The sequence below is a fragment of the Prionailurus viverrinus genome, chromosome D3 (genome assembly GCF_022837055.1).
Source record: "Prionailurus viverrinus isolate Anna chromosome D3, UM_Priviv_1.0, whole genome shotgun sequence".
In the NCBI taxonomy this organism is placed as follows: domain Eukaryota; kingdom Metazoa; phylum Chordata; class Mammalia; order Carnivora; family Felidae; genus Prionailurus; species Prionailurus viverrinus.
This window is the reverse complement of record NC_062572.1, coordinates 17594649-17618550: the sequence shown is the minus strand read 5'-3', so window position 1 is coordinate 17618550 and position 23902 is coordinate 17594649. Positions and strand designations below refer to the sequence as shown.

The following is a 23902-nucleotide window of genomic DNA, read 5'->3' as shown; positions in this document are numbered from 1 at the left end:
TGCTCCTGGGCCCAAGCCGAGGCCCTTGCCCGCTGCCCTAGGGCATCACACTGGCTCTCAGCAGGGGACGCTGGGGGCGGGGGGAACGCGGGGGGCCTGCCTGGATCCCTCACGGCAGACAGCACCGGCCGCTCACCCCAACCTGACGCACCCCCCCCCCCCCGTACCTTTGCCCTTCCAGTGGGCATGTGCAGCGAAGCCGATGTGGCCGCCGTACTTGCGATTGAACTCTGCCATGAGCGCCTTGTAGGGGTTACGGATGAGCAGGATGGCGGCATCGAAGGCCTCGATCTCCTTCTGGCCGCTCTCGTGCGTCTTGATGCAGATGGTCCTGCCGCTGCACCAGTGGTCCCGCTCACCTTTGAACCCTTCCCATGGGCAGGGGAAGGGGGTACAGGGCCGTGAGCAGGGGAGGCGAGGAGTCCCGCCACACCCTGCCCACCCAGGCCGCCTCTGTTTTCCTCCCACGTTCATTCACGCTCCCATTCCTTTCCTCCTGTATTTACTGAGCACCTACTACGTGCCAGGCATTGTGCTGGGAGGTGGGGATAGACTCTGCAAAAAGGCCCATGCGTCTCGCTGTCGTTGGGAGCCAGATTCTGTAAACCGTGACCGAAATAAACGTAACGAACCACAGCGCTGCCGAAGAGGCATGGGATGCTCGCTGAGGCACGACGAGAGGCACCTGACGGTGACACACTGGGGGAGCCCTCTTTGGATGGACTCCCCATCCCCAGGCACGGCCGGTGAGTCGCTCTGGCCGCTGGGATGAGGACAGAAGCGGGTCTCCATCAAAGCCCCCAGGTGCCCCACACGCTTGTTTACTCTCGTCTGTTCCTCCATCGCTGCGAGAGGGACGTGCACTAGCAGGCTGTTGGTCCCAGATGGTGAGAGACTCAGGGAACAGACACGGATAGAACCCACGGCCTGGAGCTGCGCAGCCCAGCCCGCCTAGCCAAGATCGCGGACCTAGTCAGGCGGCATCCGGCAAAGTTTCCTGGAGGAAGAGGTGCTTAGGCTGACATGTGAAAGCCAAGGAGGAATCTACTAGCCCGAGAGAGGAAGGGAAAGGTGGTGGGAACGGCAGATGCAAAGGTCCGGGGGTGGGTCGGAAGGAAGGTGCCACACGAGTGACTGCTAAGAGCAGAAAGAGGGGAGTGTAAAGCCAGATAGGACGGTAGGGGTTGTGACCAAGAGTTTAGCAGGAGACCACAAACATTAGGCAGCCCTTAAAAGGATTTAAGCAAAAGAGAAAGGGACATGATCAGATTTTCATTTCAAAAAATGGGGATGGGGCGCCTGGGTGGCTCAGCTGATTAAGCCTCTGACTCGATTTCAGCTCGGGTCACGATCTCGAAATCTGCGAGTTCGACAGAGATGGGCGCCTGAAGGTACGGAGCCTGCTCGAGAGTCTCTCTCCCTCTTTCTCTCTCCTGCTTTCTCTTAAAATAAACTTGGGGGCGAAAAAAGCTGGGGAAATGGGAGAGATTTTATAGATGAGGAAACAGGCAGAGAGAGAGATCAAAGAACGTGCTTTGACTATACAGGCAGCGAGAGGCAGGGTCAAAATTCAAACCCAACTCATCCAGGCTCCTGAGACTGAGTTCTCCAAGTCGCTTAGATGGCATCTTGCAAGCCGGGTAGAAATGGTATCGTACCGGCACCTTCCGGATACCGGCTGTGTTTCCAACTCAATGTTATTTCTTTGGCCTCCGTGTCCTCATCCATAAAATGGCACCATGCACCTTCCCTTTCACAGGGCTGCTGTGAGAAACCACTGAGGCACACAGTTGTCCGTGTTTCGATAAACAGCAGCTCAAAGAGAACAAGTCTAGGGGCGAAGTCACGGACTGAGGAGCCACCCTGCGTCCTCAAACCTCAGAGTTCATTTTTCTCTCTCCTGGCCCACGCACGAAGGTTTCTGAGGCTCTGCCTTTGGCTTTTAAGGTGGATTAAGATGAGGCCGGCATGGGACCTACTTCTGTCCCTGGAGATCAGGCTTCAGAAAGGTCTGCCCCCCCCCCCCCCCGGGGTCACAAGGTAACAACGCCAGGAATGGAATGTCATGTCCTGAGCCAGATTCTGTCCTGGGACTTGCCCAGTGAAGCTGTAGGAATTAGTCCAGCCCTGCAAATCGGCGCTGGCCCGTGCCCACAAGGAAACGTGAACCCACAGCCTTTGAGGCCCACGGGCAGCACGGTGTCATGGGCCACTGAGGAGTGGGGTCTGGGAGCTCAAGCGCGAGCCCGGGACACAGAGGATTTCACGGCGGGCAGTCACACATGGCATCGGTAAAGCCCCTCGTGACGCGGACGAGGGGCTACCCAACTATGATTTCATTCTCTCTCTGCCAAAATCTATGTCACCACCGGCACAGCAACAGAAACACAGACGCAGGGGTTGCACAAGAGCGCATACAGGTTCTCAGAGAAGAAAAACTACAATGTGGCAGAGGGGTGAGACTAGTTTCAATCAGCCCCCGGGGGCTGCTGGGACCCTCGATCACATTTCTCTTTGCTACGGGATGGAGTCAACCTCGCACAATATTTGTCAAGATACAAAAAACTAAACACCAGAGAAGACCTGCCTTGGTCTCGGGTTGCCTGAGAAGTTAGTTTGCAGGGTACCCTGGAAAAGTAGGGAGGTGGAGAAAATTCCACTTAGCACAGTGCCTCCCAGAGAGAGGAGTTCTGCGTCTAGGGAGGCGCCTTTGAGAAGCCACATGGGATCCACATGCCTGAGGACCTAGCTCAGCTGTCCGCCAGGGAGGGACCTGTAGGTAAAGACAGAGCAATCAGGCGTGCAAGCCTGGGGCCAGAGCGGAATTGCGGAACTCTACCACCAGGGGGCGCCCTCTGGCGCCCTGTGGGACTCAGGACCCAGCAACTCCACTGCATCAGTGTGAAAATACTATTAGAGTTGCGGGTACATTTTGCAGTGAAGGAGACTGAGGCACAGAGAAGGGCAGAGACTCCACCCACATTCCTGCAGGCCCCGGAGTTTACTGGGGCACGAAAGACCTACTCCCGGCTCTGGACACGGACACCCTGGAGGCTGGCAGTCCTCCAGGGATAATGGGGTTTATTTTGAGGCACTTCTCAGAAAACTGGTCCTGTGTCAGCAGGGCCAAGAGGCTGCCTCCCCAGTGCCCTGCCCCACCTGTGGGCCCCCAGGGGCAGAGAAGGGCCCTGCCCAATCTGGGCAGTCACCCAGCCCCTCCCACCTCTGGGTTCTGACAGGCCACAGAGCAGCAGCCTGCACTTGGGGCTGTGGGGTCCCTGAGATAGGAAGAGGGACGGAAGCGGGGGGTGGGGCGGAGAAGAAGGGGAGAGAGAAACAGACATCAAAATAAGGAGACAAAGATCAGAGGGAGACAAAGACCAAGCAAGAGACGGACACAGAGAAAATCATGGTTTGCAAATGGCCAACCTCCCTGGGTAAGAGGAAGAGAAGGCAGAACTCAAGGGGTATAGACATGTGGGTTCTGGGCGGGGAGAATCCATCTACCAGTCAGTCATTCTCTCCCTCCATCCCTCTTCTATTCAACAGTCCCTCGTGGGGGCAGACTGTTACCAGGATGAAGGAAGTCGAGGTTGCCAAGAAAGTGAAGGACAGAGAAAATTCCAGGCAGCCCATCAGAAGTGGGAGGGCCCTGGGGGGGCCCCCGGGGGGCCCCCCCCCCACACACACGAGTTTGTTCCAGAGGAGGAAATCGAAGGTTCAAGGGGCAGGGGACAGACCCCCAGTTATCCAGCTAGTTAGAGGCAGGGAGGAAGGAGGAAACTCCAAAAGTTGCCAACCAGCAAAAGTCCGTGGAGGCTCCGCTCATCATACAGAAACCACCCGCTCTGGGCCCATCCCTTCTAATCAACGGCCTCTTAAATGTCCCTTTCACTGTGCCCTTCTCCCCACCACTGTCTCTGCAGCCGAAACGTCCCATCCAAACTCTGTGGCCAGAGAGGTATTTCACACATGCACATCTTAGCACAGACCCCCCCCTGCCTAGAACCCCTCTTCACCCCACTCCCTGCACGAGCCTGTGGCCCCAGGATAATGTGCACTGTCCTCAGAGGGCTTGCACGGGCTTTGCCTGTCCGGTCCCGGCTGCCCTTCCTGCGCGCCCCCCCCTCCCCAGCCCTTCCCCTTTCCAGCACCACCAGACTATTTGATTCACCAATCACACGGTCTCCTCTTCCGGCTGTTCCTCACATGTCCGCCCACCCCCGTGGCTTCTGCCCGGGACTCCCTCCTCCGCTTTCGGGTGAGTCCTGTCCACCTTCTGCACATACAACCCCCACCCAAGACTGAATCACAAACTCTGTAAGCACGCATCCCAGAGCCGGGCCCATAATGATCAGCATTAGTAACAGTGACACGACATTTACAACAGTAAGGGCCCCGCTACAAGGAAGGAGAGCCCTGGATACAAGGGAGAAAAGCAGGAAGACGGGAAGTCGGCCAGAGACGCTGCAAAGGGGGATGTGACCCGCAGCTTGGGGAGCAGGTTTCCAGGCAGAAGAGCTAGGAGGGGGGTGGGGCCCGAGGTCCCAGGGAGAGGAAACCCACGTGCAAATGGCTGGTGTGTTTTCCACCTGCGAACTCATCATACCTGGGGTCTGATGTGTGGAAGGGGCGGCAGACTGGCCCCCCAGTGGGGGCAAATTCACTCCCCGCCCCCCTACTCCAGGACCCTCCAGCTCTGAGGACTTCTTTATGCTGTGGTGGTGGCAGGGACGTGGGGTTAGCAGAACCGACTGATGCTATGGGGGGGGGGGTCCTCTATGCACCTGTCCCCCACTGCCAGCCCCCAACTCCCAGGGCCAACTCACTGTTCCCTGCAAGGGCTCAGGACACAGGAAGCATTTTGAAGCCCCTCACGAAAGGGGAGCTGTTCAAAAAGCTTCAGCTGCCCCTCTCGGAGGGACCTGAAGAAACGTGCACACGGTGTGAGCCTGAGGAACGGCCAGGGAGGGTGTATGTTCTCCCTCTCTCTCTTTTCCTTTTCAAAATTTTAATACACACCTCGCCCCCCTAATTACCAACTCTTGATATTCCCCCAAGACTCGAGTGTAAAATACACGGTATTTTTTTTATTTACTTATTTTGAGAAAGAGAGAACGAGAGAACAAACGGGAGGGGTGGGGGGGGAACAGAGGATGTGAAGTGGGGTCTATGCTGACAGCAGACAGACCGAGGTGGGGCTTGAACTCACGAACCGACCTGAGTCAAAGCTGGATGCTTAACCGACTGAGCCACCCAGGTGCCCCTAAAACACACAGTATTTTTTGAATGCCGTGGGTCCAGAGGTGAGAATACTGGGCTCCCGGTCTAGGAGCCAGGGGCCTCACTCGGTGCCCGAATCACCTGGAGAGGTTCTAAAAAACTGACACCCTGTTCCCCTCGTAGGATCCTGATGGAAATGGTCTCAGGTGCAGCCTGGGCATCAAGACTTGAAAAGCTCCCCGGGTGATTCTCATGTGTCGTCAGAGGCCAAGCCCTTTCCTTTGCCTAATAGTTGACTGTCCCCCGTTACACGTCGCTTAAAAAATAATGTATACTTTACAACATAGCCTCACACACACGGTCTCGTTATATTTCTTTCAAAACCGCTAGGAGTTCAGTGTGGACATCCCTACAGTATAAATGAGGAGACTGAGGCTCAGAGAGGCAAAGAAATATTGCCCAAGGTCTTGTACCGGGTAAGAGTTCGGTCTGAAAATTCAATCCCCTGACTCCATTTTAAGATTGTTTCCCGTGGTCCAACGTTAGGAGGTTGAATTAGACCAGAGGTGGTAAATACCCGGCAGGTGGCCACACTGTTCCCCTTCCTACACCGTCAACCGACATCACTACTAGATTAAGGCACTTTGGTTTCTGGAAGAGAACAGAACCTCAGAATCCTTCTTAACACTTGGATTCATTGGAATGAATGCATGAGGTGATACCACTTTGCATCCCTGGACTAAATGCTCCTGAAGGACCCTCCTATCCATAACATTCTAGAATTGCATAAAGGAATTCCATCACAGGAAGGTTAGAATGTGAGCCAGCCACGGGATGCTTTCGGAGTCGGCTTCCCCGCTGCCGCTCCCCAGGGCAAACCGGAGAGAGTCCCGCCTGTGCCCGGGTTCCTCCCAGCAGCTCCCATAAAGGCAGCTCAACTCAGGGGTTAGGAGCAGAGATACTGTTGAAAGCCAGGCCTGGGTTCAAATCCTGGTATAAGCAAGCGAGACACCCAGCTTGGAGCCTCATACATATTAAGTGCTCAATAAATGACCACTTATGCCAAAACTAAAGCCCGATCGATATACAGAAAGTCGGGATTCTAAGCCCGACCCCCCTACCTGCTGCTAAGCCCATCCTTCAACCCGTCCCTTGTCATCCTTCTTGTCTTTCTTTCCTCCCGCTTCCTACCCTCAGACAGACGCCCCCTGGCTCTCCCGGAGCTGGGATTGAAGGATGGGTCTCTGTCAACACCAAGCTGCGTCCGGCCAGTGCCTGGACCATAGTATTCACAGCCTCCATTTACTGAACACTTACTCTGTGCTAAGCCTGTTACACATACCAACTCACTAACCTTCACAATGACCTCACCAAGTACATACTGTTAGCTCTGATTTGCGCACGATGACACAGGACCAGAGAGGCACAGAAGCTGGCTCAAAGTCACACAGCCAGGAAGTGGTCTTCATCTGGTTTACAGACATAAAGACCCACAGCCAAGGGCTGCCCCACATATGTTCCCCTGATATTCCCCCGGCCATGTCTGGGAGGGGGCTTCACGACCCATGGGTATTTCATCCAAGACATTCAGTTCCCCAGTGCAAACCCCCAGGGCTTTCTTGCCTATGACGGAGAGGTAAGGATGTGGGCTCTGAAATGCAGACAAGACGCCAGACCAACAGCAGGTGCTCCATAGGCACCCCCAGAACGAACCTAGTTTTGTACCTCTGTATACAGCACAGGACTGCTGGTCAATAAAGGTCTGTGGTGAGGAACCTGCACCTAGTAGGTGCTCAAGGAGTGTTTGTGGTGACCTCAACAGAGGGAAGGTACCACATGCGCGCAGTAGGTGCCTGATGGCACAGAAGCTGCTCAGGCGATGTCGGTGGGCTCTAAGGGGGGGGGGGGCAAGCGCACAGTAGGTCTTGGCGAACGTGCCCGGGTGAGTGGAGTGGCGCACAGTAGGTGCTCAGGAAGGGTATTCCCATGCCCTCCCGGTGGGTCCTCTCTGCTCCCCTCTGCCTCCTCACCTTTGTTGTAGAGAGAGCCGTCAAAATAGTAGCTGCCCGTATAGAAGCCAGTGGCCAGCTCGATGAGGTGGCGAGCCCACGTGTTGCCAGCGCCTGGGAAGCTGGCCAGAGCGATGAGCTGCTTGGACTTGGCTGGGAGGAACCTTCTGTCCATGCAACGGTTGTCTGCAAAAGGCAGGGCACGGTCAGGGGCGGACAGCGCCCGTCCGGAAGGGACCAGGGCCTTGAGCCCCATCCCGGCCAGCTTCCCAGCCATACGACCCAGTGCACAAGACAGAACTCCTTCCGGGCCTGCCTCCCCATCTTTAAAAGGAGAAAATGGTTCCTCATCACAGGATTGACGTGAGGGTTACATCAGCTCATGGATGAAAAGGGTTGATCACCCAGCAGGGATTCAATGAACATCAGCTACAAGGAAGCATCTTCTCTCCTGCCTCAGTTTCCCCCCGGAACAGCGAGCCGCTCCCTCACACCGCCCCCAACTCCACCGTCCTTTCCTCTAGATGCAAACCCTCATACGGCATCCACCTACATGGGATCCAGTCCAAGGTTCTGACCTCGGCCTCCAAGTCCCGGGTGGCCTGGCTCCTTCGTCCTCCGGGGCTCATCCCACCCCCCCTGCCTGCCGGCCCTTGGGGGTCTCCGCACTTCCTATCTGTGCCCTGCTCCTTCCTGACTCGGCACCTTGCGTAGGAGCCTTCGCTGCCCTCCCACCTGCCTTTGCCAGGCAGACTGGGGCTTTCCTCCCACTCCGCTGAATCAGCACCGCCTGCCTTCCCTACTCCCTGGGCTGTCATTCTCGAACATGTCCGTCTCCCCCGTATGGCTCATCTCAACTGTTACTCGAACGACTATTTGTTTAGTGGGAGACCCTGCCTACATTGCTTTCTGCTGCCTCCCCAGCACTTTCCGTATCATGTGGCATAGAGGAGGGACGATACCGGTGTCTTAAAAACGGATGGATGGACAGACAGACACGTAGATGGGCAGGTAGAAGGATGGAGGATGACCATGTTTACTTTGCAGGCATCTTGTACGGGCTGACATGATACATGTGATATGTTAACGCGCTAAAGTGCTCGGAGCGGGTAGTTGGTTTTTTTTTGGCCTTCAGCTTCCTCATCTGTACACGGGGTGGGGCGGGGGGGGGGGTACCATTCTGATTCTCTGGCTTTCCAGAGTCCTCCCAATGCTCCTGTTGTCAGAGCCTCAACACCTCCCACTGCAGCCCGCCCCGGAGCTGAGAAGGCACCGCGGTGGTTTCTTCTGGCCCCTACGGATGTAAGGGAAGCTGAGGGAAGGCCAGCACAGGGGACTCTGCAGCGGAAGGGGACAGGAGAGAATCCTAGAGTTGGGGCTCCAGCCCTGCCTCTGCACTCTGGGCCAACGACCTCAATCCTCAGTTCGGGTTGTGGACAACCCCCTCTCCCCTGCCCGAGCTCACCACACTGCTCCGCGTTCTACTCCTACCCTCTCTTCCTTCCCTCCCACTCCCGGGGGGGGGGGGGGGCAGAGAAAGAGAGAGAGAGAGAGAGAGAGAGAGAGAGAGAGAGAGAGAATCCCAAGGGGGCTCCTCACCCAGGACTAAGCCCAATGTGGGCCTCCATCCCACGACCACGAAGTCATGACCGGAGCCGAAATCAAGAATCAGACACCCAACCGACTGAGCCACCCAGGTGCCCCCAGATCACTCCAGGATTAAACACTTCTGTTTCGAGGAGCCACTCTCTGTCCTCACCCCGTTTCCACCCCACTGCTGGCAGACTTGTCCACACTCTCCAATCCACTTCCTCCTACTGTTCCCAGCAGCACCATTCCGGGCTCCAACCCGCTGCTGCAGGGAGCCTGTCCCGCCCGAGGCACCGGTGACCGCCCCCTGCTCAGCATCTGATACCGCCCTCCATCCCGTCCTTCCCAGAATTCCTCCCGAGGTTCCACATGGTCTTTCCTGTTCTGCCAGACCTGCCATTACTGAAATCTATGAGCCACACTGATGCCTCGTAACGGCCCCTCGAGGGAAAAGTTTGAAGTCCTGAACTGAAATTCCAATTCCTCCGGCGACTTGCTGGGTGACCTGGGGAAAATGATGGATCTGAGCCTCAGTTTCCTCACCAATAAAATGGGACTATTGACAACCATGGTGTCCTCAGGCGGGTCAAATGAGGGTGTGTGCGTTAGCACAGGGCTCTCCCACATAGGGGTGCCAATCAACTGTGGCTCCTACTAGTCCGAGGGCCGGCTCCCCTCCCCCACTGCCCAGGTTGAATCTGTGCAGAGCACAGCCGACTTCAGAAAAGAAGAATCCGGTCTTTGTTGAAGCCAAGGGGGTATCTGGGAATGGTTTTCGTGGAAACATACTGCAAACCAGCCTAGGTGTATAACTTTCCGGAGCATGGTACAGTCTTCTATTTTAATAAACATTTATTCATTTTTGAGAGACAGCGTGAGCTGGAGAGGGGCACCGAGGATCCGAAGTGGCCTCTGCACCAACAGCAGTGAGCCAGACTCGGGGCTCGAACCCACGAACTGTGAAATCGTGACCCAAGCTGAGGTCACAGGCTCGAGTGACTGAGCCACCCCCGCGGCCCAGGTCTTGCGTTTTGAAAGGGGCATGAATTATCCACTTGTCACTGAATAGCCCATTTAAAACGGGTGCATTCTACGCTATGCAAAGGTCACTTCAAAAACCGTAAGCAAATATTGAATTAAAATTAAGGATACGTACCCTGAAGTGTCTCAGTGTTTGCACCTGAACAGCTGACCCTCAAACAGCACGGGTTTGACCTGTGAAGGTCCACTTATCTGCAGATTTTTTAATAAACACAATAGGCTACCCTAAATGTGTTTTCCTGAAGATTTTCTTAACACTTTTTTTTTCTCTAGCGTATTTACTGTGACACAGCACACGATACACGGAGCATTGAGGCTTGCAAATCAAGAGCAAGCCGTTGGTAGTTACGTGTTGGGGGGAGTCAGAAGTGACATGTGGATTTTCGGCTGTGCAGGGTGTCAGCACCACCCCAACCCCTGACTTGTTCAAGGGTCAACCGTACTTTGAAATGCATGACGAAGACAAGGACCAAGGATGGCGAAATGGGAGGTGGAGGATAAATGTAACAGAATGTTGACAAATGTGAAATCTATGGGACACATTATGGGTGTTTGCGGTAGGATTCCTTTTTTTTTTTTTTTTTTTTTTTAATTTCCTGGAGGTTGGACATTTTTCCATCATAAAATGCTGGGAGGGAGGAAAAAAATCTGGCCCCTCAATTTCTCCAGAAAACAGAATGCTCCATTCAAATACTTGAATGGGGGTCGCCTGGGTGGCTCAGTCGGTTGAGCGTCCGACTTTGGCTCAGGTCATGATCTCACAGTTCGTGGGTTCGAGCCCCACATCAGGCTCTGTGCTGACCACTTGCTCAGAGCCTGAAGCCTGCTTCAGATTCTGTGTCTCCTACTCTCTCTGCCCCTCCCCCGTTCACGCTTTGTCTCACTCTGTTAATCAAAAATAAATGTAAAAAAAAAATTTAAAAAAAAAACAAAAAAAACAAATACTTGAATGGGAGGCCAAGACCCTCCCTGAGTTATAAAGGCTGTTGTTTTTAGCCCTAAAAAGAAAGTTTATTTGGTGCTTAAGCTCCGTCAATCAAACAAACGCTGGAGGCAATACTGTAGAGGACTCTGGAATCAGACAGACCTGGGTCTTGGTCTAGGGCTGGTAAGGGGGAGCTGTGTGATACTGAACGAGTCTCTTCCCCTCTCTGAGCCTGTTTCCTTACCTGTAAAATGGGGCTAATCACTTTACAGGATTAAGTGGATAAGATGTGTGAAGTATTTCCAATATATGCTGAGAAGCTGTGGTTAAGAGTGGAGCCTCAGGGGGCACCCGGTGGCTGTCGGTTAAGCCTCTGACTTCGGCTCCGGTCATGATCTCACAGTTTGTGAGTTCGAGCCCCGCGTCGGGCTGTGTGCTGACAGCTCACAGCCTGGAGCCTGCTTCGGATTCTGTGTCTCCTTCTCTCTCTGCCCCTCCCCCACTAGTGCTCTGTCTCTGTCTCTCAAAATAAACAAATGTAAAAAATAAAAAATAAATTTAAAAGAAAACATTAAAAAAAAAAAAAAAAAAAAGAGTGGAGCCTCAGGACCCAGACTGCCTGGGTTTGACTCCCAGCTCTGCCCTGTCCTAGCTGTGTGACTCTGGCCAAGCTACCCAACCTCTCTGTGCCAGGTTGCATCAACTGTAAAAGAGTAATGATAGCAATGCCTCGGCCATTGGACTATCGTGGAGGATTAGAGGAGTTAGTGGCTTAGACCGTTTCTGGCACTCAGGTGTTCAATGACCATCTAGTTCCTGGCAGGAACATGAGTGTTTAGCACATAGTAAATGCTCAATAAATGGCAGCCGAGACGGACCAGGCTTTTGGCAGCCCTAATAAGCCACAGGCCTCTCAAACCTCGCCAGCGTTGAGGAGCTGCAAGCCTGACGTGGAAAAACTGGAGACCAGTAATGGCCTGGGGACGCGGCACAGGGAAGGAGCAAAGTCATCAATGAGGGGCTCTTTATCTGCTATTGAAAAGGCTCCAACGTCCGTTCCCCGTCCCCATCAAAGCCATTCGCGGTCATGGAATGATTCATCTACGTAGAACTCTCCGCTAGGCTAGGGGACACAGTTCTGCACAGACTGACAGACACTTCCTGCAGGCGAACAAAGGCTCGTCCCCCTCACGGGAGTGTAAACAAAGCCGAGAGCCACACTTGCTAAACTGATTCCCGCTCCCTGGGCTCTTAGCAGGACCTCAGGTGCCACGGAAGCAGCCACCGATGGCCACCCCTGGTAGCCCCATGGGACCGAAAGGGGGACAAGATTTTGCTGGGGCTGCCACCAGCTTTTGGCACCTCTGTGCACATCAGGAAAAGGCGCTCTCTCCTTCCTCTGGGCAGAGAGAGGCACTTCCATCCAGAGGGCAGAGCACGGGCTGGCTTTCAGGCACCACCTTGCCTGTAGGTTGTGCCTGTGCAGTGCCCAACCTGCCCAACCATACGGGGTGGCCCGGTTCCTGGGAGATGAAGAGGAGTCCAGCCCAATGGTGTTCTATTGGGTCTCCAGGCTTCAGGGGGTATGGGGAGTGTTCTTTACACTGGGGCCAGGGCTTTCTAGCAGGGGCTCTGGAGTCAGAAACATGAAAACAAACCACTCTTGTACATGTACAGTTGTGGCCAGTTCTCACCTCCCGGGTCTTGCTTCTCCTACCTGGAAAATGGGGATGATATTGCCCTGGTCGTAGACTCACTGCAGGCTTTACATCATTAAATGAGCTGAGGCTTCGCACAGGACCAGTGCATAGTAGGTGGTCGGCATATTCAGACATCGGGGTAACCCCTCACGGGGTTCCCTTGGGCCGAGTGTCCTGTCAAGGCACCTCTCCAAGAGCCACCCACCCGTCGTGATGCCTCGGTCAGGGGGGATGGTTTTCATCTAGAAGTTTTCTCAGTGGCGTGACCTCAGGCAAGGCCTTGAACTGTTCTGAGTCTCAGTTTCCCTACCGTCAAGGGGCAGTGATGATTATTCCCGCCTCCCAGGAGAGCTGAGGGGATTCAGAGAGAAAGCGTGAACTAAGGACTCAACACGGACTCTGGCGCAAAGAATGTCCCGGAGGCGCGTCCTCAGCACCGCGGCCACGGGCTGGCAGCCACAAGGGGCGGAAGGGCAGCTGAACAGGAAGTGGGGGTCCCACCAGCAAAGGGAGGGAGGGGGGCAGAAGTGGCACGTGTGAGACACAGAAAGAAGAATTTATACCTCAACAGACAGACTCCTAGAATTCAAAGGGCTCTTGGAAGTCCACATTCTATAACTTCATTTTACCGATGGGGAAACTGAGGCCCGGAAAGGGGAAGTGGCTTGCCCAGGATCCTGCGGCGGCTCTGTGTTGGTCCCCCAGGTCCCCCACGCCCAGCCCTGGGGACGTCACACTCAAGCTCACTGCCTCCACTGCAGGAGAAGAGCCACCAAAGCGGGGGGCTTCAGTATGCGGGACAGAGATGAGGGTCTGCAGACCGCCCCCCCCCCACCTGAGGCCCTCCTTCCGTTGCCCGTCAGGGTCGCTAAAGCCAAGTTCCCCAGCCCCCCGCCCCCCCCCCCCCCCCCACCGGTCTGAGCAGCACCAGCGGCACGAAAGGGGCTGACCGGGGCACCTCCGGGGAGGGAAGCCCCTGGACAGCATCCGGGGGTCAGCTGGGGGAGCCCAGGCTTACCTTGGACCTGTGTCTGGTACACGATGAAGTAACGGGGGGTCCCGCAGCTCTCGAACTCCTCCGCGCTGCACTTCTGGGCGCAGAGCTGCTCGTCCTCCCGCTCGTGAAGCGGGAAGCGCGTGGTGGGGAACCCGCAGTGGCAGGCGGTGCCCGCCAGGGCCGCCAGCGGGTACTCCTGGAGCGGGACACGGGGAGGAGGGAGGTCACCAAACCGCGGGACTGACCGGGCTCCCAACGCAGAGGAGGGCTGGCGTTCCCAGCGTCCCCTTCGCGGCCAACTTCACTCTTACAGCTCTGCCCCGCCCAGCGCGCCTCCTACGCGGCTTTATTAAGGGGTAACTGACAAATAAAACCAGCACCGGCGTCCACGTCCACGCCGTAGCTGCAAACACTAGAGAAGGAAACCCGTGTGATTCAATTGCATCGAGGCCCCGAGCCGGGTGGGCTCCGCTTTTCCTGCAAAGGCGGAGACTAGCGGAAGGCGGAAAGTACTGGAGACACCTGAGCTCCAAGAGGAAGCTTTCTCTGGGAGGACCGGAAGGAAAACTTACCAGGAAATGTGCTGCTCACCGTCGCCCGCCCTGCCACCGTTAAGTCCCCCGGGCCCCAGGGGGGACACGAAGCCCACGCCGTGGGAGAGGCTGTGTGAGCCCGTTCTTTCACGACAAACAGGCTACTGACAGCCACGTGCAGCCACGATTTCGTGGCGACAGCTGCTCCCAATTGCTTCATTTGTCCCGAGGAGCAGCGAAGCGGGAGCTGGGGGGGGGGGGGGGGGGGGCTTGGATTCGGAGGGGACTGGGCTGCCCCTTGCCCGACTGGCCCCTGCTCCAGATCCGCAGCCCTGAATCCTCCCCGATAGCGGGTCCCAGGAATAATCTAGTAACAAACCAATTCAGCAAGCGTGGCACCATAGGATCGGTTTCTTTCTAACAGACATTGAATAGGGACTTCACCTCTTAGCAGAGACAGAGAGAAAGAGGGAGGGAGAGACAAAGACGCTGGTACGCAGGTGGGTCTGCGTGGGCCGTGACTGATGGCATTTTCTAACAGGTGATAACATAGCGAGCCTCCCCCGATATCCTAGATCTCCTCCACCCGTGGCACGGGCAGCGCTGTACCCTCAGTCACTTAATCCCTGGGATTTTTTTTCCTTCCCTAAGGAGATCAGAAGAAACTGGAAGAGGGAGGTTTGCAGGGGGGGGCTTCCTATCCACCCACATACCCTCAATTCCCAATCCCACGTGCAGTCCGACCCTTTGTTACACGCTGCTTTGCCCTGCATTGTCTCACTGTTGGCTTCCCACCTGCAAGCTCCAGGGCCCTCAGGGACCGAGGACTGTCCACCTGGAGGGGATGCCATGGAAGACGGGCATCCATGCCCACCCGAGAGAGAGTAAGCTGGATCAAAAGCTGGTCAAACCTCCTAAGCCTATGAACTTGGCCCCTGACTTTCCAGCAAGCAAGCACTCAGGAAATGCTTGGTGACTTGAAGTTGCCTGCCTGGAAGCTCTGGAAGCCTCTCTGGGGAGGGGGAGGGGAGGTCTCTAGGGTAGCTCAGAAATTCAGAGCGTAGGTGTGGCAGGGGCCTTCCCCTGTGCGGGCCTTGGTTTTTGTCATCCGTGAAATGGGGGTGAAAATTCTCAAGTCCAAGCCTTGACGTGAGAGGTGAAGCGTGAGATCTGTGCTCGGTGAGTGGCAGCCCTCTGCGTTCCTGCGAGGTGTGCCTCATGGATCAGGGGCCCCCCGTGAGGGCTGGGCCAAGCAGGACAATTCAGTGCAGGTGGGGCATTCGGGAGTTGGGGTCCAGGCTGGAGCACCCAGCAGGAGCCACGAGGCAGGCCCCCCCCACAACCGCCAGCATCTTTGAGGACAGACACGCCATCTTGGTGACCGTGCATCCCCAGCACCGAGCACGGGGCCTGGCACAAAGGAGGTTCTCGGCATGGGCAACCACCTTTCTGTGGTGGGGGAGGGGCGCTTCTGCTCGTGCAATGAGCTCACCTTGAAAGAAGGACAGAGTTCCTCAGACATCACTGAGTGCCAGTGTTGTGCCCAGCTCTGCTCTGGGTATGGGCGGGGGCATCAGTGTTCAAGGCACAGCCCCTACCCTTGTGGAGTTCACTCTCTGGTCAGGGAGGGAGGATCTCGGGCTGAGAAAGGACCCACAGATCATCTAGTCCAACTTCAATCCAACGCTCAACGTTCTGGATGCCACACCTGCCCTGACTCGACGTGCTTGCCTCCGGTGACGGGGAGCTCACTCTGTCCCAGAGTGGGGCTGCCCTTGCCTTTCCCCGACAATCGTCTACTCATGCCTGTAGGCCCAGTTAGAAGGTCAGCCTCAGGCCTGAGCATTCCCCACAATTAGAACAAACCCGCTTCCTCAGGGGGAAAGAAATCGACCCCCTGTAACTTCTGCCCCTTAGATCCACAGGAAACTGTTGCATTTCTCTCCCGCGTCACACATCAGAGGGATGACCCCCTCATCCTGCCCGAGCTGCGGCTTCTCCAGCCAAGCACCCCCTTTCCTCCAGCTGTTCCACACTGTTCCCCACCCCCCCCCGCCCCCACCTGGAGCTCTGTGAACAGGACCCCGGGCTCACCTTCTCAGTGCAGAGATCCACGCACTTGTCCACGGACATGTTCGGCATGGCGGCTGTCACGGGCAAGGCCAGGGAGAGGTTGTCGGGCCTGCGGAAGCAGCCTCGGAAGACAGCGCTTCCATCTGGAGGGCCAGAGGGAAAGGCGCTTTTATGTATTTTTTAATGTTTGCTTATTCTGAGAGAGGGTGAGAGGGCATGTGCCTGTGAGCGAGGGAGGGGCACAGAGACAGGGAGAGAGAGAATCCCAAGCAGGCTCCGCGCTGTCAGCTCACAGTCCGACTTGGGGCTCGAGCTCATGAACTGGGAGATCACGACGGAGCCCAGGTCACGGGTCAGACGCTTAACTGACTGAGCCAGCCAGGTGCCCCGAAAAGTGCTTTTAAATCGAAGCCCAGAGAAGGCAAGAGTCTTGCCCAAGGTCACACAGTGTACCAGAGTGGAGACGGATCGGCTACATAATTCAAAGTCTTCTCAACCCCGGCATCTTTGTCAATGGTCCCGCGATGTTCCTGTGGGGCCCTACTGCCCCCTTTTGTCAGCGTTCCTGTGCCTTATTCATCCTCCACAACGGTCACCCCCCATTCAGGGGGATGATACACGCCATGGAGGATTTTCGTGATCCCCTCAGGAGACGGCTGCTCGAGGATCGAGGGAAGGAAAGTACCCAGGGCTGTCTTCTCCCTCCCATCATCCTCTGCCCACCCAGTGCTGAGCACCTACAGGTTACGAGGGATTGATCTGCCGGAGGGACCGCCTTTAAGATAACCAGATCAGGCACACAACAGGGAATTCGGAGGCCGCACAGTCACCCCAAAGCAACAGGCGGCGATGGTACCTGAGGCCCGGTTTGCCATGAGCAGGACCTGAGACAGTGTTTTCTTGAGGTGCGCTCTCAGGAGAAGGGAGCAGGGGAGAAGCAGGGCAGGAACCGAGCAAGGATGTCACCTCGGCTGGGTCCCACCCAAGCATGAAGACAAGCCGTGCCACAGCCGGTCCCACTGCAAGGAAAGGGGCCCGGCCTTGGCCGTGTGTCCCCCCTTCCCCGCCGTGCATCAGATATTGGCCGTGGGACACAACGTCCCGGGAGAGCCCGCTCCCCTGGGGCCAAGGTTTATTTTCGCGCAAGTGGGCAGACGTGAACCACTGGCTGCTGGCAGTCACTGCAGGGAAAGGGGACGTGGGCGGGCCCCTGTGGCACCCACTGGGGGGGGCACACAGATGTACAAATAAGGACATTCCCCACCGCACTCACTCGCATTAACACGTGGAAGGCTGGGAACCGCCGGGTGCCCAAGGACGAAGCACCGGGCAAATAAAATACAGACCACCACCACAATGGGACTCCATGCGCCCACCAATAATAACAACGGCATTCAAGGCTCCTTTAGAGAGCTAAAGATGCATTCAAGATGCTAAATATAAGCAGAGACTATAAAACTGCCCATATGACCAATTATCAATTTTGTACAAAAGTGATCTCTCAGGGGCGCCTGGGTGGCTCAGGCGGTTAAGCGTCTGGCTCTTGACTTCGGCTCAGGTCACGATCTCAAGATTCTGAGACTAAGCCCCACGTCGGGCTCTACCCTGACAGCACAGGGCCTGCTTGGGATTCTCTCGCTCTCTCAAAATAAACAAACATTTTAAAAAGGCTCATTTATGTATTTATTTTTAACGTTTATTTATGTTTGAGAGAGAGAGTGCGGGGGTGGAAAGAGACAGGGAGGGAGACAGAGAGTCCGAAGCAGGCTCCAGGCTCTGAGCTGTCAGCACAGAGCCCGACGCGGGGCTCGAACCCACGAACTGTGAGATCATGACCCGAGCCGAAGTCGGACGCTTAACCGACTGAGCCACCCAGGCACCCCCATAAAAAAAGGTGCTTTTTTTTAATAAAAAAATGAACCCTCAACATTAATCTCTAGAGGGACCTACACAAACATGTTGACAGCCACAGTCATCTCTGAACGGCAAGCATGATGGTCGTTTTATGTCAACTTGGCGAGGCTATGACGCCCCAGTGTTTGATCAAACATACGTCCAGGTGCTGCTGGGAAGGTCCTTTGTAGATGTGGCTAACATTTATAATGAGTTCACTTTGGGAAGACTTACAGGAGAGTTCCCTTGAGCACAAGGGTGGGCCTCATCCAATCAGTTGAAGGCCTTAAAAGCAAAACCTGAGGTTTCCCAGAGAAGGAATTCTGCCTCAAGGCTGTGGCATCAACTGCTGAGTTTCCAGCCTGCTGGTCTGCCCTAAAAATGTCGGGCTTGCCAGCTTCCACAACTGCATGAGCCAATGCCTTAAATAAGTCTCCTAACGTATATATAAATAAAACTCCTACAAGTTCTGTTTCCCTGGAGAACGCTGACGAATGGAGTAGCAGTATAGGCAATTTTTATTTCCATCTTTTTAAAACCCTTTTCTTTTTCTACAGTGAATATGTATTTTTTCAATGTCATTAAGACAAATTTAAAAGTTTTTAAATGCCCCTGTCAAATTTACCAAAGGGTTCATGATGCCCATTTAATTTTTTGCTGTTGTTTATTTTTGAGAGTGAGAGCGAGCGAGCATGAGTTGAGGAGGGGGAGAGAGAGAGAGAGGGAGACACAGAATCCGAAGCAGGCTCCGGGCTCTGAGCTGTCAGCACACAGCCCGACCCGGGGCTCGAACCCACGATCCGTGAGATCATGACCTGGGCCGAAGTCGGACGCTTAACCAACTGAGCCACCCGGGCACCCCCATGATGCCTATTTAAAATTGAGGTCAGCCATGCTCACGTTTGAGTTATGTGAACCTTTCCAGAACACGGCTTTCACGTAAAACCAAGGACACCGTTCACACAGTGCAGATCAAAACCAGGAGCACAAAAATAGACGTCAGTTACCGAGTGCCTACCACGTGTGAGCTGCTGTGCTGGGAACTTCACAAACATCACCTCACTGCACCTTGGGGAAAACTCTGGAAGGCGGGGGGCAAACTCTCATTTTGCAGCCGACAGTGGCAGGACTTAGACCAGGAGGTCATGGGACCAACCTAAGGCCCCCACCGGTGGCAAAAACTTACTGTGGATCGCTGTCAGCAACAAAATGTCAGCCCTTCGGAAAAAAGGGAGCAAGTTAAAGTTGCAAACACGTATATGCCCCCACTCGATACGTCTGTCTCTGGGTCTCTCCGGGGAGTCAGCCCGCCCTGTTGGCATATACACATCTATTCACGTTCACGTGCAGGGAAAGGGCTACGGAATCGCTCCCCAGGCAGAAAGACGGTGGAGGAGGGGGAGGGAGGGCGTTCGGGAACGATCGGCTTAAATGTCAGCTGTCACCCTAGTGATTCCTTCTACCACCTGGCACCCAGTAGCCCGAAGTCATTCCTCACAGAGGCAAATCCAGCAAACGGAGAAGACATCTGGAATTTGGTTAAATGGCTCATTTCCAGAGCGCGCCGCAGGCTCGCACCATCCAGTTCTCTCTTCCCTGCTTTCCTGGAGCCCTCGCTCCTGCTCCAGGCTGGGGAGGGAGGTGGCGGGGGCTGTGGAGGCTGGGGGTGGCCAGGATGCTGCTGACTCGCCCTGTGGTCCTCCAGGCCTCGGTTTCCCCCCTTATGCATGGCAGGGTGGGAGACAGACTATGCAGATTGCTCTTCTGGACAGGACAGCCCTCCAGCCCCCAAATGAGGAACTGCTACCCCCCAAAGGCCACCAGTGTCCTGTGTGGGGAACACGCGACAGCCTCCCATCCCGTGGCCCAGGATGCTCAGAGGGAAGCCCCATAAACTCATGAGTCATCCCGAGGAAGATTCGATGATGCTCAGAGAACGTGCTACCCAAGGGGAGGTCAGGGAGGGGAGCCAGGCATTTGAGCCAAAGACTCGCAGCAGTGAGGTGGGAAGCCCAAAGCAGGTGCACGGACCCTCGCTTACCCAGAAAACTCAGCTGTCAGCCCACTCGGGTCACGGGGCAGAGAGACCCCGCCTTGCTTTTAGAAACAAGGGAGGTCGCCTTCTCTCTTCAACTCTGCTACTATTCACTGAGTCCCTACTGATGCCAGGCTCCCTGCTGGGTGCCTGGGATCCACTTAACCCTCACAGCACCCAGATGGGGTAGATGCTGGGGCCTCTCCCGTTTCACAGACGAGGCGCCTGAGGCTCAAGGAAGCTGCCTTCCAGTGGCACAGAGCGATCAAATGACGCAGTGAAATGGAAGCCAGGTTTCTCTGTCTCCCAAGTCCATGCTCCTTCTAATAATAACGATGCTGTTATGATAATGAGGCGCTTATAGTAATATCAGAGTATCCCCGTTACGATTGTGGCTCCTGAATTATCAGTCGCGTGCTATCCTCCGGGAACCAGGCTGAGCGCTCCCAGGCGTGGCCTTGTTGAACACGCACATCGGCTTGCGATCTCAGGATCCCCATTTTGACAGATGAAGAAACGAGGCTCAGAGGGCTGAAACCACTCGACACAAGTCAGCTGTGCCACTTGAAGAGGCAGAGCAGATACTGGAATCTAAGCGACACGTCTCCTCCACTCTGGAGGGTATCATCGGAGGCTGTGTGCCAGGCAATGTGTAAACACTTGATATACTTAAAGTTTTAGTGTTTACTTATTTTGAGAGAGAGGGAGAGCGCACGCACACAAGCAGGGGAGGAGCAGAGAGAGAGGGAGAGAGAAGCCCAAGCAGGCTCCACGCTGTCAGTACAGAGCCCAACGCGGGGCTCGATCTCACAAACTGGGAGGTCATGGCCTGAGCTGATATTAAGAGTTGGGCTCTTACCCCACGCACCCTAACACTTGATATACTTGGTCCCCTATCCCCTACAAGGAAGGTCTCTTTCTTCCCCATTATACAGAAGGGGAAAATGAGGCTCAGAGGGGGACAGTGACTTGCCCAAGGCCACACAGGTGACAAGTAGCAGCTTCTGGATTCCAACCCAGGAATGTCTGAGCTCAGAGTTCTCACACTCTCTGGGCTGTCTCTCCTTAAGAAGCCACCCCCGGGCCTTGAATCGGCATTTTCAAAACACTGGGCCATTTATTTTGTCCCAGGATCCTGCCCTTCACACTCGCTCCACTTAATCATTCACAAAGTCAAAGCTGTCGCCCTGGGACATCTGGACACTGGAGTCGGATTTCTTGGAGCACCAAAAAATGCCCAGGTCTTGACTCTGAGTCTCTAAAACCACATTCGAATTAACCTTCCTCTTTCCCACCAGGACGCGAATCAAGAGACCATCTCCCCCGGGTCATGGCTGAGGCCGCGAAGGTTGCTACGGGAATCAGTTTTGGGGTGGAGGCTAAGGGTGGCCCCTTTGGGACTGGGGCAGTCCTGGGTACACTGTAGGGATCCGAAGCCCACGACCTCTTACCCTCCAGGGTGCTTCCTTCATGGATCCCCACCCCCACCCTTCTGAGACTGTGCTGGGGAAAAGAGTTGTGTCAGAAGCGGGGGGTGGGGGGGCGGTGTATGGGCACCCGTGGGGTGAGTGCATCCGTCTGCCCATCAGCGGGGCGGGAGGGGCTGATCATGAGATTAGCCATGGGCCTGGCTGTAGTGAGGGTGTGTCTGGGAGGTGGGACGTGTGTGCATAAGGTGTGTGACAAGGAGGCAGTGTGTGCATCTTGTGGACACGTGCGGTAACGTGAGAACCGATCCGTTTGGGCATGTGAATGCTGAGCACCGAGCCCACCAATGTGGCCACGTGGCTCTGTCTCGGTGGGAATGTAGGACCCTGAGGGTGTAGACTGTCTCCTGACGGTGGGCATCTGTACGTGACCGTGTGGTTGTGCGTGGGACCTCTACCACGGGGCAGAGATGCAATCCTCGGTGATCTCTCTGGGTTGCCTGACAACCATGTAGCTTGGGTGGAGAAGGGCTCTCTCTCTCTCTCCTAGCGGAGGGCCGGGCTAAGCCGCAGCCAACTTCCCCCCCCAGACAGGCTCAATGCCACCAGGGGTTGGGCATTTCTCAAAAATTCCCTGAACAGCCAGGACCTCAGATCCTGCAAGCATGTCTGTTTCCCCAGTGCGAGGCCACTTCATGCTTGTACCGTACAAGAGATAAGACCACAAGGCTCTCCCCGGGATGCTGAGAGCACGGGGACCCCCACGCCTGGAGCACGCAGCCGGGGCACTGCTGGGATCTGTTTCAGTCCTGTGTAACCCTGAACCTGACGTGAGTCTCTGCATAGGAGTGTGTCTGCCCATGGGCACGTGACAGCTGGCGCCCCGCCCAAGGTGGTCTTTGGGTCACCACTGCTAGGAGTCACCCCTACATCCTCTTGCAGATACGACCCTGAGTAGCTGAGGTCACCGGGGCATCACTCAAGGTCCCGTGAGCCCACACGCGTGCATCTGGACCCCACCCTGGCCAAACACCCTGCCTTCAACACCCCCAGCTGGGGGGGCCTGGCTCTTGGGCTCTGGCTGATGGGGCTACATCAGCCCTGCATCTGCAGGTGGCCTTGAGGGGGTCGGCCCTGACCCAGGGGCTCCAGAAGAGGCACCAGTCTGGCACCACACCAAAAAGCCATAGCACTTTCCTGGAACTGACAGGCTCGGGACGAGCCGCCTAGCTAAGGAGCGGAAGCCTAGCGGCCAGGAGACACGAGCTCTGGTGCCATCTCTACTTCCCTTCCCTGGACCTTGGAGTCTGTGCCTGTCACGCAGGCAGCTCTTCCCATAGTGCCCTTTGGCGGCTATCCCCTTCCTCGGTGTTCGCCCTTGGGCAAGTTTCCTCTCCTTTTGGGGCCTCGATGTTCTCATCTTTAAAATGGAGGTGCGAATACTGGGTGGCTCACTCTGAGACGGATATGCCTGAGTCCGGTGAGCCCGAAGTACAGTGGAAGGGGCAGGTGAAGGTCGGTGGACCGGTCTCCTTGCCTCCTGCCCTAAGATTTAACCCGAAAAGCAGTGGGGAGGGGGCAGGAACCTCTTCCCTGCCATCTCTCCATGTGATTTCCTCCTTTTGGCCTGGACGCCTGGACGAAGGCCATCTGCGGGCCGCCAGACTGAGAGAGTGGGAAGGCGGAAGGAAGACCGTAAGCCCAGTTCCACGGAGGTTGTCTCCCTTTGACATTTAAGCATCTGCTAATGAGTCCCTGACCCTACCAGCTTAGAGAAGAGGGCTGAGTTGAATGCCTCGAATACCAAATAAGGTGAGGTTTCAAGGAGCCAGAGTGGGATGAGGAGGCATTGCTTCGAGTCTCTCTTTGGGCTATGTGTGTCCAAGGGTGTGGTAAGGAGGGGACCAGGTGCGGGAAGGCGGTTCCAGGAGCAGTTGGCCTGTTGGATGTGGGGTTTTCCTACAGTCCTGCCCATTCTGCTTTTGGGGGGGAAACCTCAGGGTCGCAGAGGGCTTCCTGATGTCCGGCAGGAAGGTGGGGTTCTCAGGGATCAGGGGAGCACTCTGCAGTCCATTTCTCTCCGCAGGTTGCTCTCTGCTATGGCTTGGTGGTCAGAACATGGAGAAGACATTTAATTCTCCCACGCCCCCCCTTTCCTCCATCTGTAAAATGGACAAGTGGTCCTCCCCGTCAGCGGTGAGGCCTTCTCATTACTTGGGTCTGCAAAGGAAGGAGAGGTGGCCAGTCAGGATCCCTTGACCTTCCTAACACTCTTCTGTGATAGAATTTTGCACTCCCACAGCATGAACAGATACCTTCCCGTTTGCAGAAAGCTCTGGTGCCCAGCAGAAAGAACTGGCTTTAAATTCAAACGGGGGCGCCTGGGTGGCTCCGTCAGTTAAGCGTCCGACTCTCGATTTTGGCTCAGGCCATGATCTCGTGGTTCGGAAGTCTGA

At 55.6% G+C, this 23902-nt stretch overlaps 1 protein-coding gene across 4 annotated transcripts in view; it reads right to left on the bottom strand.

The window, feature by feature from the left end:
• WSCD2 (WSC domain containing 2) overlaps positions 1 to 23902 on the bottom strand; it is a 115616-nt gene that overhangs the window by 7941 nt on the left and 83773 nt on the right. For 3 of the 4 annotated variants that reach the window (XM_047828258.1, XM_047828261.1, XM_047828259.1), the window contains exons 5-8: positions 16113 to 16234; positions 13507 to 13681; positions 7254 to 7418; positions 168 to 368 (exon numbers count right to left, since the gene is read on the bottom strand). In XM_047828258.1, the coding sequence (XP_047684214.1) occupies positions 168 to 368; positions 7254 to 7418; positions 13507 to 13681; positions 16113 to 16234 (663 nt within the window). The remainder of the gene's footprint in view (positions 1 to 167; positions 369 to 7253; positions 7419 to 13506; positions 13682 to 16112; positions 16235 to 23902) is intronic. The other variant, XM_047828260.1, reaches the window with a different exon arrangement.